At 46.9% G+C, this 17939-nt stretch overlaps 1 protein-coding gene across 3 annotated transcripts in view; it reads right to left on the bottom strand.

Moving 5' to 3' along the window:
- The window catches only part of LOC115050722 (semaphorin-6D-like), a 48030-nt gene that overhangs the window by 21690 nt on the left and 8401 nt on the right, over positions 1 to 17939 (bottom strand). Inside the window, exons 2-15 of one of the 3 annotated variants that reach the window (XM_029513728.1) lie at positions 15093 to 15208; positions 8470 to 8578; positions 5928 to 6147; positions 5520 to 5634; positions 5385 to 5442; positions 3811 to 3867; positions 3499 to 3600; positions 1980 to 2070; positions 1693 to 1815; positions 1421 to 1509; positions 1185 to 1274; positions 977 to 1104; positions 571 to 702; positions 325 to 480 (exon numbers count right to left, since the gene is read on the bottom strand). In XM_029513728.1, coding sequence (XP_029369588.1) covers positions 325 to 480; positions 571 to 702; positions 977 to 1104; positions 1185 to 1274; positions 1421 to 1509; positions 1693 to 1815; positions 1980 to 2070; positions 3499 to 3600; positions 3811 to 3867; positions 5385 to 5442; positions 5520 to 5634; positions 5928 to 6072 — 1286 coding nt within the window. In that variant the 5' untranslated portion in view covers positions 6073 to 6147; positions 8470 to 8578; positions 15093 to 15208. The remainder of the gene's footprint in view (positions 1 to 324; positions 481 to 570; positions 703 to 976; positions 1105 to 1184; positions 1275 to 1420; positions 1510 to 1692; positions 1816 to 1979; positions 2071 to 3498; positions 3601 to 3810; positions 3868 to 5384; positions 5443 to 5519; positions 5635 to 5927; positions 6148 to 8469; positions 8579 to 15092; positions 15209 to 17939) is intronic. The other 2 variants (XM_029513729.1, XM_029513730.1) reach the window with 2 other exon arrangements.

Genomic DNA, 17939 nt, shown 5'->3' with positions numbered 1-17939 from the left:
CCTGGATGTGGATCAGCTCTGACCCTGGATCTGGACCGTCTCTGACCCTGGATCTGGATCAGCTCTGACCCTGGATCTGGACCGTCTCTGACCCTGGATCTGAATCAGCTCTGACCCTGGACCTGGATTAGCTCTGACCCTGGATGTGGATCAGCTCTGACCCTGGATCTGAATCACCTCTGACCCTGGATCTGGACCGTCTCTGACCCTGGATGTGGATCAGCTCTGACCCTGGATCTGGATCAGCTCTGACCCTGGATCTGGACCGTCTCTGACCCTGGATCTGGATCAGCTCTGACCCTGGACCTGGATCAGATGTGTTACCTGCTAGCGGTCCTGGTGAAGCAGGGTCGGTCGTTGACGGAGGGAACGGCTTCGTCCATCAGAGGATATGATTTGATGAAGGTCAGCGTCTCGTCTGGAAACTGAACTGACGACTTGTAGTCTGCAGCTGGACCGTCGCCGGCGCAGATCCCCGGTCTGGAGGAGACACATGAAGAAGAACAGACTTCCTTCAAGCGAACGCCAACTCATGAACGCTTCTCGCAGGTTTCAGGTCTGATGTCTCACCTTGGTCTGGGAACCTGCTCATCGGGGACCGGAGTCCAGGACGAGTCGCTGGTTCGCTGCTCCTTAAACTTCCCGTTGAAGACTTTCTCGATGTCATCCATGTAGAAAGCACAAACCGCTGAGCCGGGGATACTGCGGCAGGAAACATGGTTATTATTATCATATTAGTGATAATCATCAATACATCACGATTGCAAATTCTAACTCAAACATCTTCTCTTGTTCCGTCCAGATCCTGTCACTCACTGTCGCCATCACTGAGATCATGACCAGCTCTGAGCTCATGATGATGTCACAGTGACCTGCTGACAGACCAACTGTGAGCTTGAGTTCTCTTCTCACCTGAAACAGAATCAAACAGAAAAACACTCTGAACCTTGAAGGACACACACACAGTGTTGTGTACCTGTTGGCCTGAGTTGTGAAGACTCCAACCACAGCAGGTCTCTGGTTGATCTGCAACACGTTGGTGAGAGACTGAAGAACATCGAAGTAGAAGAAGGAATCTCCAGGAACTGAACAGTTGAGACGAGCCTGCAGACACACACAGATTTAGGCCCTGACCGAGTCCAGAACCGTCCTGAACGGCCTTCAGGGTTTAACTCCAAGGTCACCTTCAGGAAGGAGGTCCAGTATCTCTCCAGGACTCTGGGGGATCCACCGTTATCGTTCTTACAGACCCGGGCCACACGAGAAAACACCACCTGTAAGACAGCTGAGGAGTCAGTGTGGGCGGAGTCAACCACATGGAGACTAACGATGAAATATGAAACATGACATAATATGACAGAATATATTGGTCCTCTGTAGATTATAATATTCAGGTTTCAGTTTCTACACACACACACACCTTGCCCAGGGCAGTGTACTCTACTGCAATCTCACTGAGGAAGAAGTAGACATAGTTCCCGTAGTCGATGGCATGCAGGAAGTGAGGTTCTGCAGGGCGAGAGAGAGATGTTCAGGATCTATCCTCCTCAATGGATGCTTCAGTTGTCAACCATAACAACTCAACAAACTCCATGACAACAAGCTGACTGCGTTATCTTGTGAACTGGGCCTCACGTTTGATCAGACTGATGTTGACTGTGTCATGTGATCAGTGCGTCATGAAGGCGTTACCTCGGAGCCACTTGGAGTCGTACTTGACAGTCCTGAGGACGGGTCGTCCGTCTCCTAAGCTTCTGTAGATGACAGCGTCACTGGCCAGAAAGTCCGTCATGGTGGCAGAGTAGAAGTCACCACCTGAGGAAACAGGAAACAGGAAACAGGAAGAGGCATGTCTTCAGTCTGATGCTCAAAACTCCATCCAATTACAGATTTAAAGTTATTTTGTCAGTAAATTCTGTCAAATTCATCATTTAAATGGAATAAATTCACCCGGACAGAAAAGAGAAAGGCTGACTCACCAGCAAACAGTCCGACGTTGGACTGACTGGACTCAAAGGGACACCGAGCCTGACCCACCAGCTCCTCCCCCACCTGCTCCAGTGACGTCATCTGATGGAGGAAGAGGAGGGAAATCAGTGACGGTTCCGTCATGAAGGTGTTAGTATGACTCGCTGGCTGACTGAACGTCAGCCAATAATACACTGATCATGTTGTTACGCAACAAATGAACACAAAGTCGCACTCGGTGGAGCAGCTCACTCCGAGTGATGTCACCTAGGCGACGTCCATCTTTGTCTGCAGTCTGTTGGCACTCAGAGACAAAGCGATTCATTTGTCTGTGTTGAAAACTGTCAACATGGTGAAGTAATGAAATCTGAAATATTCTGTGTAACAATGTCAACATTTAATTAGGAGGAAGTCATTTCCCGCCTCGTCACGGCACCATTAACAACATGACATCATAGTTTAATAAAAGATCTGCTGCTCCACTTTCATCCATTTACAAGGTCAACAAGCAGCTTCCACACTCTGTTTGACTTTAATTCAACTTGTCAGAAAACATCTTTAAACACAGCTTTTACTTCCTGACGTCTAAAAAGTAAAAGCTGATTTAATCTGCTGCCGTCAGTCAGACGGCGAGCGTCGGCGTGAGCTCATTTTAGATCCAAACTCTCCATCAGAAAGAAAAGCTTTTTTCTGTTTCCTGCCTCTGGAGCTCTGAAAGCCGCAGCTAAACGAGGTCAGTGCCTGTCAATCACACCAACAGCAGCACAGAAGTAACACAACGGCTGACATTTTTGTGAAGGTGCCGTGGTTGGTGGCGTCTGCAGCTGCCTGACGCCAATTAGAGAAGTGAAGAAGAGAGGGAATGCCGCCGGAATAAAAGGCACCCTGTCCCACCTAACCGCTCATCGACCTGATGACAGTGATGACTCAGCAGCTCAGAGGAAAACCAGCAGGTGAACAAAATTGCAAACTCACATTGTCTAAACCCACTCCATGGTGAACGCACAACCTTGTGTTGTTGTGAAACAACATATTTGAACTGCAACTACTTCACAAAAGTCAACAGCAAAAGCAAATGATCATCTAAGCAGAAAAGTTGATCTGATTAGAACCAAAATCAGCTGATTAACATCTGCAGTCTCTGAACCTTTCATATTAAAGGCCCATAGATTCATTTTTCCCGTATTTTATTGTGAAGGGTTGATCTCCAAAAAACATTTAATTGCTGTTTTTTAAAAACCAAAAACCATCTGAGAGTTTTACATCTTCTTTAAACATTCAAATCTTTAGACATCATAGACTTTAACATCTATGAGCTGTTGATGTCTAAACTGGATTTGAAGGATGATTTCAGGATGTGGAGGGAACAAAAGTTAAGCTGCTCTTTTTAGTTACTTCCACCGCCGCCATGAAGCAGGAAATCAATATGTATCAACGTAGAAACGAGCTTCTAATTAATGACTGAAAACATTAAAACCCCAAGTCTACAGGAAACACTGGTGGGAGTGTGCTGTGTGTGTGTGTGCTCACCTTGTAGTTTCGGCAGGTGGGGTTGAAGGCGTTGGTGCCGCAAGCGAAGAGCGTCTCATCATTTCTGGGCACCAGAACTTTAACATAGTTGTAGCACTCATCCTGAACACACACACACACACACACACACACACACACGCCTCACTGATCATGTAATGATGTGATAAAGCCAAAGATGTCTTTGTCATTCTGATTCTATCTATAGTGTCAGTGAACACATCGGCCACACAGGAAGTGATCCAACGTCAAACAGCTGCTGGTCACATCTGGACAGACTGAAGTGGGTCAATCAGAGAAGAAGAAGAGACTCACGCTGTTCTTCCCTCTGACTGTACACTTGCTGACATCTTTGGATTTCCACGTTAGCTTCTGAAACACAGGAAGAGGAAGAGCCAGGTGAGGTGTGGAGAGGTGAGCCGTCTCCACGGCAACAGATGAGCAGGAGTTAGGAATAACAAATACATTTAATGAGCATGAGGGTACATTTAACGCATAACAAGCCGACAAATACAACACAAATACAACCAGAGTCATGAACACATCAATGAATTCAGCTCGAGGACAGTCAGTTGACCTGAAAGCTGCTTCCTCCTCCTAATGTCTTCCTCTTCCTCCCATCTTCCACTTCCTCCCATCTTCCTCTTCCTCCCATCTTCCACTTCCTCCCATCTTCCTCTTCCTCCCATCTTCCTCTTCCTCCCATCTTCCACTTCCTCCCATCTTCCTCTTCCTCCCATCTTCCTCTTCCTCCCATCTTCCACTTCCTCCCGTCTTCCACTTCCTCCCATCTTCCTCTTCCTTCCATCTTCCACTTCCTCCCATCTTCCTCTTCCTCCCGTCTTCCATTTCTTCCTGTCTTCCTCTTCCTCCCGTCTTCCACTTCTTCCTGTCATCCTCTTCCTCCCATCTTCCTCTTCCTCCCATCTTCCACTTCATCCTGTCTTCCACTTCTTCCCGTCTTCCTCTTCCTAACATCTTCCTCTTCCTCCCGTCTTTCTCTTCCTCCCATCTTCCACTTCCTCCCGTCTTCCACTTCCTCCCATCTTCCTCTTCCTTCCATCTTCCACTTCCTCCCATCTTCCTCTTCCTCCCGTCTTCCATTTCTTCCTGTCTTCCTCTTCCTCCCGTCTTCCACTTCTTCCTGTCATCCTCTTCCTCCCATTTTCCTCTTCCTCCCATCTTCCACTTCATCCTGTCTTCCACTTCTTCCCGTCTTCCTCTTCCTAACATCTTCCTCTTCCTCCCGTCTTTCTCTTCCTTTTCCTCCTCCTCACAGATCAGATATGCTCTTGACTGTTGATGGTGTTCAATTCATGCAGAATTTGACCTTTGAACTTTAAGAGACTCTGGCTCATTTAGATCATATCATCATCTTCATCATCACCTTCATCATGTGAAAAGGCTCAGAGGAAGATGATGATGATGATGACACCAGAGTCTGTGGCTGAGAAGAGGCTTCTCTTTGGGGGAGCCCACGGCAGCAAGGTCGGATCACTGATAACGAGAGTAACAGCTCACATCAAAGAGCCGCTGCGGGCCACCAGCCCACAATGCACCTGGAGGCCCATTACATTCAGGAGCCACCCGGTAACCTTTTCTCTTTGATGGAGGGGACGTCAGCAGATCAAAGCAAACGCGTCCTGTGTGGGGCTTCGCTGAACATCAGCAGCAGTCCGAGTTTTGTTCCACCGCTCTGATGTCTCTTCGGAGGGAAAGTGACGGCCTGACGCCGCACGCCATTCTCATGTGAGAGCACGATGAGAACGAGCAAATCGCTAAAGAGCGGCTGCACTCAAATCCTGACCAGTGGATGCCTGGCGCTCGTGTTTGACCACGCCCACAATAACACATGAGCTGTTTGTGTTTGATCATCGTCTGATACTCACCAGCTGAGGAACAAAGGCCTCGGACGCTGTCGTCAGGTTCACGGCAAACACGTGATCCCTGCAGTGGTCAAACAACAAGGTCAACAAGGTCAACAAGGTCCACGAGGTCAAGTGTGTGTGTGTGTGTGTGCTGACCTGGCAGTGATGTACAACATGTGGTTGATGCGTAACATCCTCTGAAAGTCGAGGCCCAGACGCAGAGTGTCGTTGTCCTGAAGTAAACCCTGGAACCCCGGATACCGGTACGACTCTGAGGACAACAAAGACACACAAGACACACAACAGAGCAGTGAGATCAGCAGCCTCTGTATTATATTTCCCATGATGCTTTGAGAGTCGGCTACGGAAAGTTGTTGCCAAGGATTCAGTGGCCTAGTGGTGACCTTTGACCCCTCTCCATGTTGGTTTTGTAGTTCTGAAAACATTTTAGCTGATTCAGTTTCAAATGCTACCATGACAACAGACAGCAGGTGGACATCAATGTTGCTAACACAAATGACTCATCATCATCATCCTCCCAGCCAATCAGAGGGCTGAACTCACGCTCTGAGCTGACAGCGGTGATCGGCTCCAGGTCTTTGGGGAATGGCGTGGTCGACGCCGACTCACACAGGAAACGGCAGGCGAGGATGAGCAGCAGCATCAGAGGCAGCCGCCACGACAGCAACAGCCAATCCATGGGGGCCATTATGTCAGAGACGGGGGAGGGGTCCAGGGTGGGGAAAGAGGAGGGGTGATGTCAGCAGGTCATGGGGGGCGTGGCCTACAAGGAAACAGAGAGAGAATAAGAAAAACAAAGTGGATAAAATTAGTGTTTGTGTGTAAATCAGGGATTAGCTCGTAGCTCCGTATTAACCTGACAGGTCACAGAGCACAGCCCACACTCCATTACATGGGTTAGCATTAGCTTAGCGTTGGCATGTTTGTGTTGACACTGTCGGCGCAAAAACACAACACAGACTGAATAATACAAATTCTCATAAATTAGAGGACAGAAGAAAAGGAAGAGCTGAGAGCCTTCAACACGGCCGCCAAGAAAGAAACAAACAGCAGGTCAAAGGTCAAGAGGATGACATTTTCTAGATAAGAACTCTGTAAACCAGAAAACCAAAAAAACTTTCCACTTATGTTTGTGTTGTTCTATCTTTATTGGTTCCTCTTCTTCCTCCTCCTCCTCTTCTTCCTGCTCTTCTTCCTCCTCGTCCTCCTCTTCCTCCTCCTCCTCCTCTTCTTCCTGCTCTTCTTCCTCTTCCTTCTCCTCTTCCTCTTCTTCCTCCTCCTCCTCTTCTTCCTGCTCTTCTTCCTCTTCCTCCTCCTCCTCCTCCTCCTCCTCTTCTTCCTTCTCCTCTTCCTCCTCTTCTTACTCTTCCTCTTCCTCCTCCTCCTCCTCTTCTTCCTGCTCTTCTTCCTCTTCCTCCTCCTCCTCCTCCTCCTCCTCTTCTTCCTGCTCTTCTTCCTCCTCCTCCTCCTCTTCCTCCTCCTCCTCTCCTCCTCCTCTCCTCTTCTTCCTGCTCTTCTTCCTCTTCCTTCTCCTCTTCCTCCTCTTCTTACTCTTCCTCTTCCTCCTCCTCCTCCTCTTCTTCCTCCTCTTCCTCCTCCTCCTCGTCTTCTTCCTGCTCTTCTTCCTCTTCCTTCTCCTCTTCCTCCTCTTCTTATTCTTCCTCTTCCTCCTCCTCCTCCTCTTCTTCCTCCTCTCTTCCTCTTCCTTCTCCTCTTCCTCCTCTTCCTCCTCTCCTCCTCCTCTTCTCCTCTTCCTCCTCCTCCTCCTCCTCCGCTTCTTCCTCCTCTTCCTCCTCTTCTTCCTCTTCCTCCTCCTCCTCCTCCTCTTCTTCCTCCTCTTCTTCCTCTTCCTCCTCCTCCTCCTCCTCCTCTTCTTCCTGCTCTTCTTCCTCTTCCTCCTCCTCCTCCTCCTCAGCAGGTGGATGTCTCTCCACCTGGACTCTCACTCTGGCTGTTCAGACATTCAACTGTGAATTGTGTTCAAGAAGTGAGACCAATGTAGTTCTGTCCAAGGTGAGCTGTGAGCGGTGAGCTGTGTGTGTGTCTGTGTGTGCATTAATTTGTCTCAGTCTGGTCTCTCTGAATGAGAATTGACATCTGGGCTGCTTCAGCTCTGAGGAGCAAATTGATGATTTAAGGAATAAGATACACACACAGGCAGATAAACAGAGGTTAGGAATAACAACAAGTGGATCTGGAGTTCACCGGAGTATGTTTAATGAGCATGAGGCCACATTTAACGCACAACAAACTGACAAAAACAAATACAACCAGAGTCATGAGCACATCAGGATGCTCACACACACTCACACACATTGGGGGATTCGCCTGTCAGGATGAAAACTGATTCCACTTTCTCTGTCTGGCCCTCAAGGAGCCACTCAAGGCCTCCACACACACAGACACACACTACTGTGTGTCTGTGTGTGTGACTTTGAAGGACTAAATTAGGTCTGAGGCTGAGCACGAGACTCTTCCTCATGTGTCTATGTGTCTATGTGTCATAGCCGTCCAGTGGAGTTTTCCCTCTACCTGAGTACTTGTGTGGAAACACTTTGCAGAGTGTGTGTTTTTTGTGTATGTGCCTCCTTCCCTTCCTCCTCAGTAGTGTCCCTTTTGTTCCTTCCTTTTTTCCTTTTGTTGTTTCCTTCTTCCTTCATCCTTAAAGGTCACCTTCTCAGCTCAGTGACATCTTATCATCCTGTTACCACGGCAACAGCCACACCGGGTACTTAAAACACAATATGTGTTTGTGTGTGTGTTACAGTTGGGTTTTCAGGTTCAGATCCAGATTTGTCATCATCACCATCAGAGACTGGAGCTGAGATCTGAAGCTGATCAGATGTAACTATTGATGGCTGATTAGTGATCTGACCTGAGGCGTCATCAGATCTACAGACACATTCTCAGACTCTAAATCCTGATTGGTCCTGAGGCTGAAACCTCAGATCCAATCCGATCAGATCAGGAGCAGCTTCAGCTGTTTCCTGCTTCAAGGAAACGACCTTCATCACAAGTTCATCAGATCACTGAGCTTCAAATCCACAGACCATTGCTGTGTGGTGTTGTGATGACACGCACTTACAGAGCAGAACAGACAGGTAGAAGCGTCAGCTGGTCAGGTGACAGGAAGTTGTCACTGTGGTCCAGGAAGTGAAGAAGCAAGGAGGCGGCGGTGGACCCCCTCAGACTTCCTGCAACAGCAGACACACAAAATAAAGTTTCAGTGGTAAAAATCGAACCCTCCTTCGTTCCTCTCGTGCAAAAGTTTTTTTAATTCTCTGCTTGTTTAAAAAACATCTTCTCCTTCATAAAGTCGTTGTGCAAGTTAGTGCACAGGAAGTTTTCCCCCTAACCTTTCCTAACAAGCTAATGGAAGCCATTAAGACGAGTGGGTTCCAATTAGAGTGGACCTCCTCTAACAAGGTCAAATAGTGGAGAATCACCGGAGAATGTAGAGCACTCATCAACACTCACACACACACCTGAACGCTGGTCTCCAGTCTGGATCCACAGGGACTCAAGTCCTGGTTCAGAGGAACAGCATCAGAGCTGGATCCAGATCAGAGAGGCCCTGATACCTCTGTTACCACGACAACCACACAAAACATCTCCAACACACACACAGATTTCTAATTTCATCTCACGTCCATTTTTTCTCTTCTTCATGTTGATTCATCCTCTCCTCCTCTTCCTCCTCTCCATCATGTCCTTGAATATTCTTCTCTCTTTAGTGGTTTAAAGTGTTTTCCTTCTTTGTCTTTAAAGGTCAGAGTCTAAATCTGAACGCTGAATCCAGCTCATCATCTTCATCATTCGCTCAAACTCCATTCATCTTTCTGAACTTTAATTTAATTGTTCTAGAAGAACATTGTTCAATTATAATGATTCTATAATATTAATATTAATGTAACAGTAACAATTATGAGCAGTTGTAATCCATATAATTAATAATAATCATCACTGAATTAATATTAACAGTGTCATTAAATGCACCACGAATTAATGAGCTGATGAGGATCCAAATAAAGAAATCAATAATTAATATCACAGAATATTGTTCTGAGCCTGTGAGCGATCACGGAGTCAAGAATAACTTTTAAATACGAGTTCAAACTCCTTTTCATTTGGATTTTATTCACTCCTCCGACTGCGTCCTTTCTCATTTTCTAATCAGATAATCGATTCAGTTGTTTCAACGCGATCTCTTCAGGTTTTCCTTCTGATTAAAGACAAGACTTTCATTTTCTGTTAATAAATGAACTCTTCTGAGGAGTCTGTCCTCCGTGTCTCCTTCTCATCCTGTTCATCCACCTTTTCCTCCAAATTTATTTTCACTCAGTGATCAAAAACTTCACTCCTTTATTTCATATGAAAATAGAAGAGGGTCTCTGAGCTCAGTCAGGGACTGGAGGATGATGGGTAATGGCTGTCAGTACACCATCATCATCATCACCAGTGTGTACACACCTCAGATAAAAGTGTGATTGTTAGCGGGTGTTTCTTCATCCCTCCTCGTCGACCTGAGATGTTTCATCACTTTGTCTCTGCCTGATGTCTGTTTTCCTCTTTGATTCTGTCTCTCTGTTTCTCAGAGAAAACCTTCGTCAGCATCATCATCTTCATCAAAGAGCATCAGAATCAAAAGGTAGAAAAGCGTCCCGCGGCGTCTCAAAATTACAGATTTCACTTTAAAGCAGGAATCATTTCCTGCCTTCCTCTCTTCATCTGCTGTCATGGCGCGCACACAGAGGTTGAACTATGACCTCTCAGGTCAGATGAGCAGTGGGCAGAGTCAGGTTCAGCCAAGACAGCAGCCCCCCCATCAGTTCCAGCGTTGCCCTTCAGATTCACCAATCCAGTTAAACCTCCGATCTGACCCAGCCGCCAGCGCCAAGCAGTCAGCTGATGAGTGAGATCAGGCAAAGGCAGACCGGACAAACCTCCATCAGCTGGACAGACCTCCAACACCACAGAAGAAGAACAGCTGTCCCCAGTGGAGTGTTGACATTAGAAACAAGATTACACTGGATTATAGAGGGATCATCCTGTGTGTGTGTGTGTGTGTGTGCGCGTGTGGCAGTATGTGAACAGTGTGTGTTTCTGTACACACAAACATTGTGTGTTTTCTGGGAATCAGTTTAAATCTCTTCCCAATTGATCCTGTCATAATTTAACCCTAACCCTAACCCTGTCGTTCATAGATATTTATAAAATGAAAGCCAATAATTTATCAAAAAAAGATTTTCTAAGAAGGTTTTTCATTTTATTTTGAAAGAGCAACGACCAGCGACGTCACCAATGTTGGCGACCAATCAAATCCATGAAGGTTAAAACACAACAATGCCCGAACTGCTGCTGGAACACACACACACACACACACACAATTACAGGACGTTCAGCCTCCTAAGAGAGTCACCCAGTAGCCCCGCCCCCCTAACCCCCCTTTCCCTCTAAATGGACATCATGTTGTATTGAAGACTGTAAACTCGAGACTTGACTTTGAGTTCCACATCTGGACTAAACAGAGACCAGGTCCACGACAACCTGAAGTCAGAGCTGAAGTGATGCAGAAACTACGGCAGCTCAGAGACTTTTGTCCTGAAGATAAAATCTGTTTTAGTGGTTTTAATAATTTAAAGATAAAATTCACAAACTCCTGTTTTACCTGACGCTACAAGGATGTTGATGTATTTTCTTCATTATTCTTTTATTTATTTTTGTAGCAGTGTGTGTTGAAGTGTAGCAGAACACAAGCGCGCACACACACACACACACACACACACACACACACAGCATGACATTTCCTGCTGGGCGACATCTCTCAGACTAACAAGCTGATCCTCCAGTTCTGAGCAGCAGCGCTAACAAAGACAGATCGGAGGAAGGAAACAACATGTGTGCCACTGTGTGTGTGAGTGTGTGTGCATGTGTGTTGACCACAGGATGAATCTTTCCTCTGCTGCTGCTCTGATGTTTCATTAAAACGACTCAGAGCTGATGAATATTTTTGTTGGTCTCTTTTTCTCTTCTGACTCCAATTTGGTTAGATCTCGAGAGGCCGACCGTCTTCAAACGGGCTCATCACAAAGCTGAAATATGTGAATGAGGAGCAGAGCAACTGAATGTCCTCTTAAATGTGCACGGAGCTCAAACACAATGCGATCATGAAAACCAACGAACCAGAACGGCAACATCTACAGTCAGAAAGTAGACGAGTTATTTTGGTTTCGGGTTCAATTTCGCCGATGACAGAGAGTCTGAAGATCAGGAAAACACAAAGAGACTGCTGAGTGACGAACTGTGAGACTGAAACATCATGAAGTGACTGTAAACAAACAAATAAACAAACACAAACAGATGCAAATTCATTCTGTCGCAAAAATTTACATTATACTGATAAACTAAGGTGAGTTCACACACTGCAGAGTGATGAACAGTCTGTGCCAACACACACGCACACACACACACACACACACGCGAGTCAAACTCACTAAGAGTCCAGAGCAGCCGAGCTGAGAACACATCAGATCTGAACTCCATTAATTTGTCTCTCCAGCTCCGTCAAACAAACAGGAGGGATACTGTGTGTGTATTCTGTATTCACACACACACACGGGAATATTAATGTCAATATAACAAAATAACAATTATATTCGTAAGAACAATCTATCACTGTTGTTGTTATCATAATTTTAATTGTAATAAAATCTCCTCTGGACATCATCACCCCATCCCTCCATCTCCCTGTATCAGCGACAACGCTCTGTTTCACCGCAGACCCCTACTGAGCATGTTGGGATACCATGGCTACCGTGGCAACCAAAGAAAGGAGGCAGGGAAGAGGAGGGAAGGAAGGAGGGAAAGGATAAAGGACGCTGGGATGAGACAGATGAGACGGCGACACTGAGGATAAACCTGCTTGAATCAGATTTACATGGATCTGAGAACACAGCAGGACACACACACACACACACACACACACACACACACCCTCTCCCGTCAGTCTTCCTGGAGGAGGAACGTTGTCTCATTTAAAGGCTCCATATATTCAGGATCAATCAGCTGATTGTTGGTGGGGTCGCTCGGGGTCACTCGGGGTCAGAGGGTGAATCAGGAGATCGAACACGTCTGTCCTGACAAAAGGTTGAAACAGGAAGTTGTTCTCTTCGTCAGGTGCTTGTACAGAGCTAAAACTAAAGAGCTCAGACTGAGACAGAGGATTAAAGCTCCGCCTCGGACGCCAACATGTCACATTTTACTGTCCCATCGTGGTTTTATCATCATCATTCTGTTTCATGTCAAACAGAAACTTCGAATCAATCTGAAGCCTCTTCTTTATGTTAGAAGTCTTCAATACAACCTGGTGTTCATGTTTTAGATGACCAGACCAGGAAGCAGGGGTGGGGTTAGGGGGCGGGGCTACCATGGGATTGAAAAACTGTGCCACCCAATCAGGAGGGAGTACGGGGCAGGTGCCCTTAGGTGGCTCCTTCTGGTCTCATGTGGAACATCTGACTGTGCGACTTCAGCTGGCTACAGAGGAGACGGTTTGTTTGAACAGTTGATCATTTCTTGCTGTTTAACCAGAAAACAGAGTTTTCTGTGTCTGGAGGCGAGCGATCCGTAAAGCCTCCCACCTGTGAGTGCTGTTCGCTGGCTCGCTGTTCTGGGCCGTGTTCAGACAAGTTAACCTGGGAATTCCTCCATCCCGGCGGCGGCGCAGCTCACCATCTGGCAGATTAGTTGTTAAAACTCAGCGAAGTGAAGTTAAGCGGCGCTGGCAGCAACGGCGCTGTCAGAGTTTACATTTTGAAGGAGCGACGACAAAGACTGGGAAGTTTTTAATTTGCTCACCAAAGTCGGTTTTTCTCAGAAGCTTTGAGTTGACTCAATCAGGTCAAACATTTGGTGTTCGAGTCGTGTTGTGATTTATGACCCATTTAGATTCTTCCCGTGAAAATCAGAACTATTTCACAGATTTGGGAATAACGGAGGAGACGCAGCAGTGATGATGATGTCACCGCTGTGTCTGTAAACGCGATGACCTCACAACCGTCGACGTCTAAACTCTCCAGACAAACTGTCAGCAAATTCACCTGGGCAGCACTGACACAAACAGGTCCACAAACGCACAACTGAGCAGAGACACAAAGAGCTGCAGACTGTCAGTAGCCATTTAGGCCGACAGGACACGATCACAGATGAGACTGACAACACACAGACACACACACAGTTTAAATGTATGCAGCAGCTGTGTGTGTGTACAGCCTGTCAGAACTGAAGATTTCTAAGACAACTGAAACACTCAGATACAGAAGATTGTGCGTGTGTGTGTGTGTTTTCTTTCCATTGAGCTGCCTCCAAGGCCTGATGGGAAACCAATAACAACACACACACGTTGTTTCCTGTGATCAGAGCAGTGTGGCTGGAGGACCGGTCGGCATCTGAGGAGTCGAGCCATGTTCGATTCCCGTGCTGCCTCTGTCGTCGTTGTTACTGTGACAACGGACATCTGATGTGGAGGAAAAACTTCTTTAACTCAAATCACCATCTGAACCTGAACCAGACCAGTGTGATAAGCTGACAATTAGGAATGTTGTTGCTCATTTTTCTTCTGTGTTTCCCAGAATTCCTCTGTGAAAACATTCAGACCAGCCGCCACTCTGATTCTACCCACAATGCACTACTGATCAGGTCCAAGTTTAAATGAAGGATGTTTAAATTCTGAATTAAACTGGAGTTGAATCAAAGGTTCAGATTCTGTCACCTCTGACCTTTGACCTGGGGCCCTCACTGGTCCCCGGGCTTCATGTTGAGCACCGCAGACATGCGGAGTAATAATCTGTGCGGCGGCGTCTTGGGAAGCGAAGATAAAGGAAAATCCCCCGGAGGTAAAAATCCTGAACGGCTGCTGCTGAATTATTGTCCTTTAAATGAAGCTGCTGTCAATCAGCCGCAGCTGAGCGCACAGAGGAGGAGAAGAAGAGGAGCTTCCCACCGCTCACATTAATCCCTGCTCTCTTTCCTCTGAGCCACTTTGAGGGATAAATATGAGGAATTAGGCGGGAAAAGCCGGCGAGGAGCCGGCGAGGAGTCTGCAGACGTCTGAGGGCCGAAGGCGGGAACACATTTATCTGACAGTCAGTGAAGAAGAAACAGATCAGATGACTCTTAATGAGAGTTTGTGACCGCAGGAGGAAGCTGGATCGATGGGCTGTTTTCCAGGAGGGGGGAGGGGCTAGAGCCGGGGGGGCCACTTAAGCTAATTAATGGAATGATGTGCATGTGTGGCGAGCGTGCACGTCAGGTTTTAAGGGGGTTTAAGTCTTCATCCATTAGACAAATGAGAAGGAAGGGGGAGGGGCCTAAAGAGGAAGACTAATGGGCAACACACACACACACACACACACACACACACACACACACACACACACACACACACCAGTGGTAATCAGTCCTCTGGACTAAATAGTTTTTTTTAATGAACACACAATCTCTCACTCTGAGGACACAAAACGACAAAACACACTGATTGAATTAGAGCAGCCTGTGTGTGCGTCTGTGTGTGTCTGTGTGTGTGTTTAGGTTGAAGTAAAGGTGCTGATCTTGTTTGTTCTTCCTGGACATCAGCACCTCCACCTGATCCTTCACGGGGTGAGTCTGTGGCTGAAGTCCACTTTAGCAGACCGGACTCTCTGGACTCACCTTCATAAAGTCTTTTTTATTCCCTGTCGGGCTCGGAGCTCGGCTGATGTCTGGACTTTCTCCTTCTGATCTGACCCAGATCTGGTTTTCTGGGTCTGACGGGAAACTTCAGCCCCCTAAAATTTGGGACACAAGATAAAAAACAAATGAATAATTCCTGTTGGAAGTGGGACAGCACCAATACGCCTGACCAATGGGAGAGCAGAGACATTAAGGCCCGCCCACTTCCAGGTCCAGACCAGTGACGCAGGGATTTTGTTTTGCTGCTGAACTGCTGAAGAAACACAGACGGAGACATCTGGGTTCTTGGTCCTGGTCTACAGGAGTCCAAACCCAGACTAAGTTCTAGGCCTGAAAGAATCTATCTGCTGCTGATCCCCCTCAGAGACTGCACAATCACCACCACCATCTTGGTGTGAATAAACTGGACTCAGGCTGCAGGTTCTGGTCTCACACACACTGAGCTCAGTTGCTGCCTGTTTTTAGCGGCTTTAGTAAAATACCTTCACATGTCAGCACGTGTTTCATCACACACACAGAGTCATGTATGTGGGGGGGTCGGGGGTCGGGGCTTTTAAAGGATAAAGACTGGAGGGAAACGGGGAGGAGGGGAATCTTATCGGATTTAATCCAAAGACAGACGTACAGGCCCCCCAACCACAACCCACACACACAGACACACAACAGATTAACCCCTTCAGCCTTTTAAAGGCTCTGGAAAGAGGACAGCTCCACAGCGGCTGTTCAAAGGCTCAGAGACTGAACCAGGTCTGAGTGAGACCACGCCGTCTAACTGCATGTTCACATTCATGTGGTGTTTGTTCAGACACCTAAACAGCCAAGCCCCCCTGGGTCCACCGTCCTGGTCTACGATGGTTACAACTGCAGACAGGAATAAGGACCCTTCAGGTCTCAGTGCGGTTGTGTTTCTGGGTGTTGTGCAGTCATAAATATGCTGTTGTGTATTTTTGCTGTGCAGTGGGGCATCAGATAATCCCTGGTGGTCTTAATCCCTGACCTGAGGTGGTGGTGGGGGGGGGGGTACCCAAGGCCTCATTTAAAAACAACACAAAGCTTCATCACAACTACTGAAGAAACTGTAACACAACAACAACCCAACATCCTCAATATAACAGGAAAGCACGGACTGGGCTAGACCTGAGCCTGGACTCTGGTCTGAGGAGCCTTCCAGTCAATCCAATGACCATCAAAGGGTTGTAAAGAAGTCAGATAGTGTTGAAGTCTATGGGAAAATGTCCGTCCTCCTCCTCAGTAAACGTTTTCCTGATGGTTTCAGTTTCTGCTGGCTTTAAAAACCAAGATGGCTGACAGACAAATAACGAACAACAGTTCACAGACTGATGAGTGACATCATTCGGGGAGATCAACAGGAAAACCACCTCACTTTTAAAGATCAAGTCAGAGAAGCTTCACTCGGTTTCTCATTTTCTTTTTATATCTCCATTCACACGAATGAAATAAAAAATGAATCCAGTGAAAACCTCAAAGGTCTCAAACTGAGCCCTAAAATCAGCCCTCAGGACTTGTGGGAATTTATGATGCCACAACCAAGCACCAACAGCCCCTTAGCCACGCCCACAGGCCCCACCCACTAGGACCCTCAGAACTTCAGAGCTTTAGCTGAAATCTGCAGTATTTTAATGGATCAGTCAGAAAAGAGGAGGAGGCCCAAAGATCAGATCTTTAACTGCTGCTCTCAGTTCAGAGTTCATCATCACATCTGTCAAACTGACAGTCGTTCTCAGTCTCAGCTCGTGTTCTGGATATTTCTGTTCCTGTCAGACGAGAGTCAGGGCAGAAAACCAGCCACCGCATTGGTTTGTGTTTTTACTGCAGATTGAACACTTTGTGCCAGATTCTGGTTTTAATGACAGCTTTAGGTCTCACTTCTCCGGCTGCCAAATAAAAACACTCCTCTGCAACCAAAACACCAAATGCTGCTTTGGTTGGATGGTGCTGCTCATCCAGTCCGGCGTCGAGCAGCGGAAGAGCCGGAGCCAAGAAGGAAGCTTCCTCTGACGGGTCAACAAATACCCATCAAATGTTTTCACACCAACTCCCACCACTTTTTATTTTTCTAAAGTGATCAAGTGAGTTTAAACTTTCTGCACTGAGGAGAAATAATGTGAAAAAACTTTAGTTTCTTATTTATGTTGGAAAATTTCAATTAAAACGTTTATTTCTGAAGCCTGCGGCCTTACTGTCATTCATGCAAATGACCAACGAGCGACAGAAGAAGAGTCTCCTGTGGCCCCACCTTGACCTCTGACCTATAATCACCAAATTGTAATCAGTCAACCCGGATCAGGATCAGGGATTCTGTTCTCTGATGGTGTCCTTACATTCCGGGCACGTCCTGACTCTCCAGGCGTGTTTCCAGGTCTACCTGTGGTCGGTCCTCACAAAGGCAGCAAACAGACTTGGCCACACACTCGTCCATTATCTGGATCTTCCCATTATCATGTGAAGTGTCTCGTTATCTGTGTTTATGGAGAACTACCGCAGCCAGAGGCAGCTGACAACCCCCCACATTTATGCTAATGAGCTCATTAACGAGCCGATTAGTGACAGAGGCGTCCTCATAGACCCGCCCCCTGAACTCCCACGATTTAGTTTTAAAATTTATATTTTTCTTTTCACACAAATAATAAACAACACAAATTACCTTGTTACAGACACATTAAAGACAACCTGGACACGAAAACACAACAGGCCCCCTCTCCTGTTTATGAACATGAACATGAGGTTGGCGGCTCTTTGGCAGCAGCCGCAGGAGGTTTCCACAGACAAGGACGTATAAAAGATGCTTCAGCCCTTACCCTGAGT

The sequence above is a fragment of the Echeneis naucrates genome, chromosome 11, assembly GCF_900963305.1.
Source record: "Echeneis naucrates chromosome 11, fEcheNa1.1, whole genome shotgun sequence".
Taxonomy (NCBI): domain Eukaryota; kingdom Metazoa; phylum Chordata; class Actinopteri; order Carangiformes; family Echeneidae; genus Echeneis; species Echeneis naucrates.
Note: the sequence above shows the minus strand (reverse complement) of the source record. Positions and strands in the feature narration are given on the sequence as shown.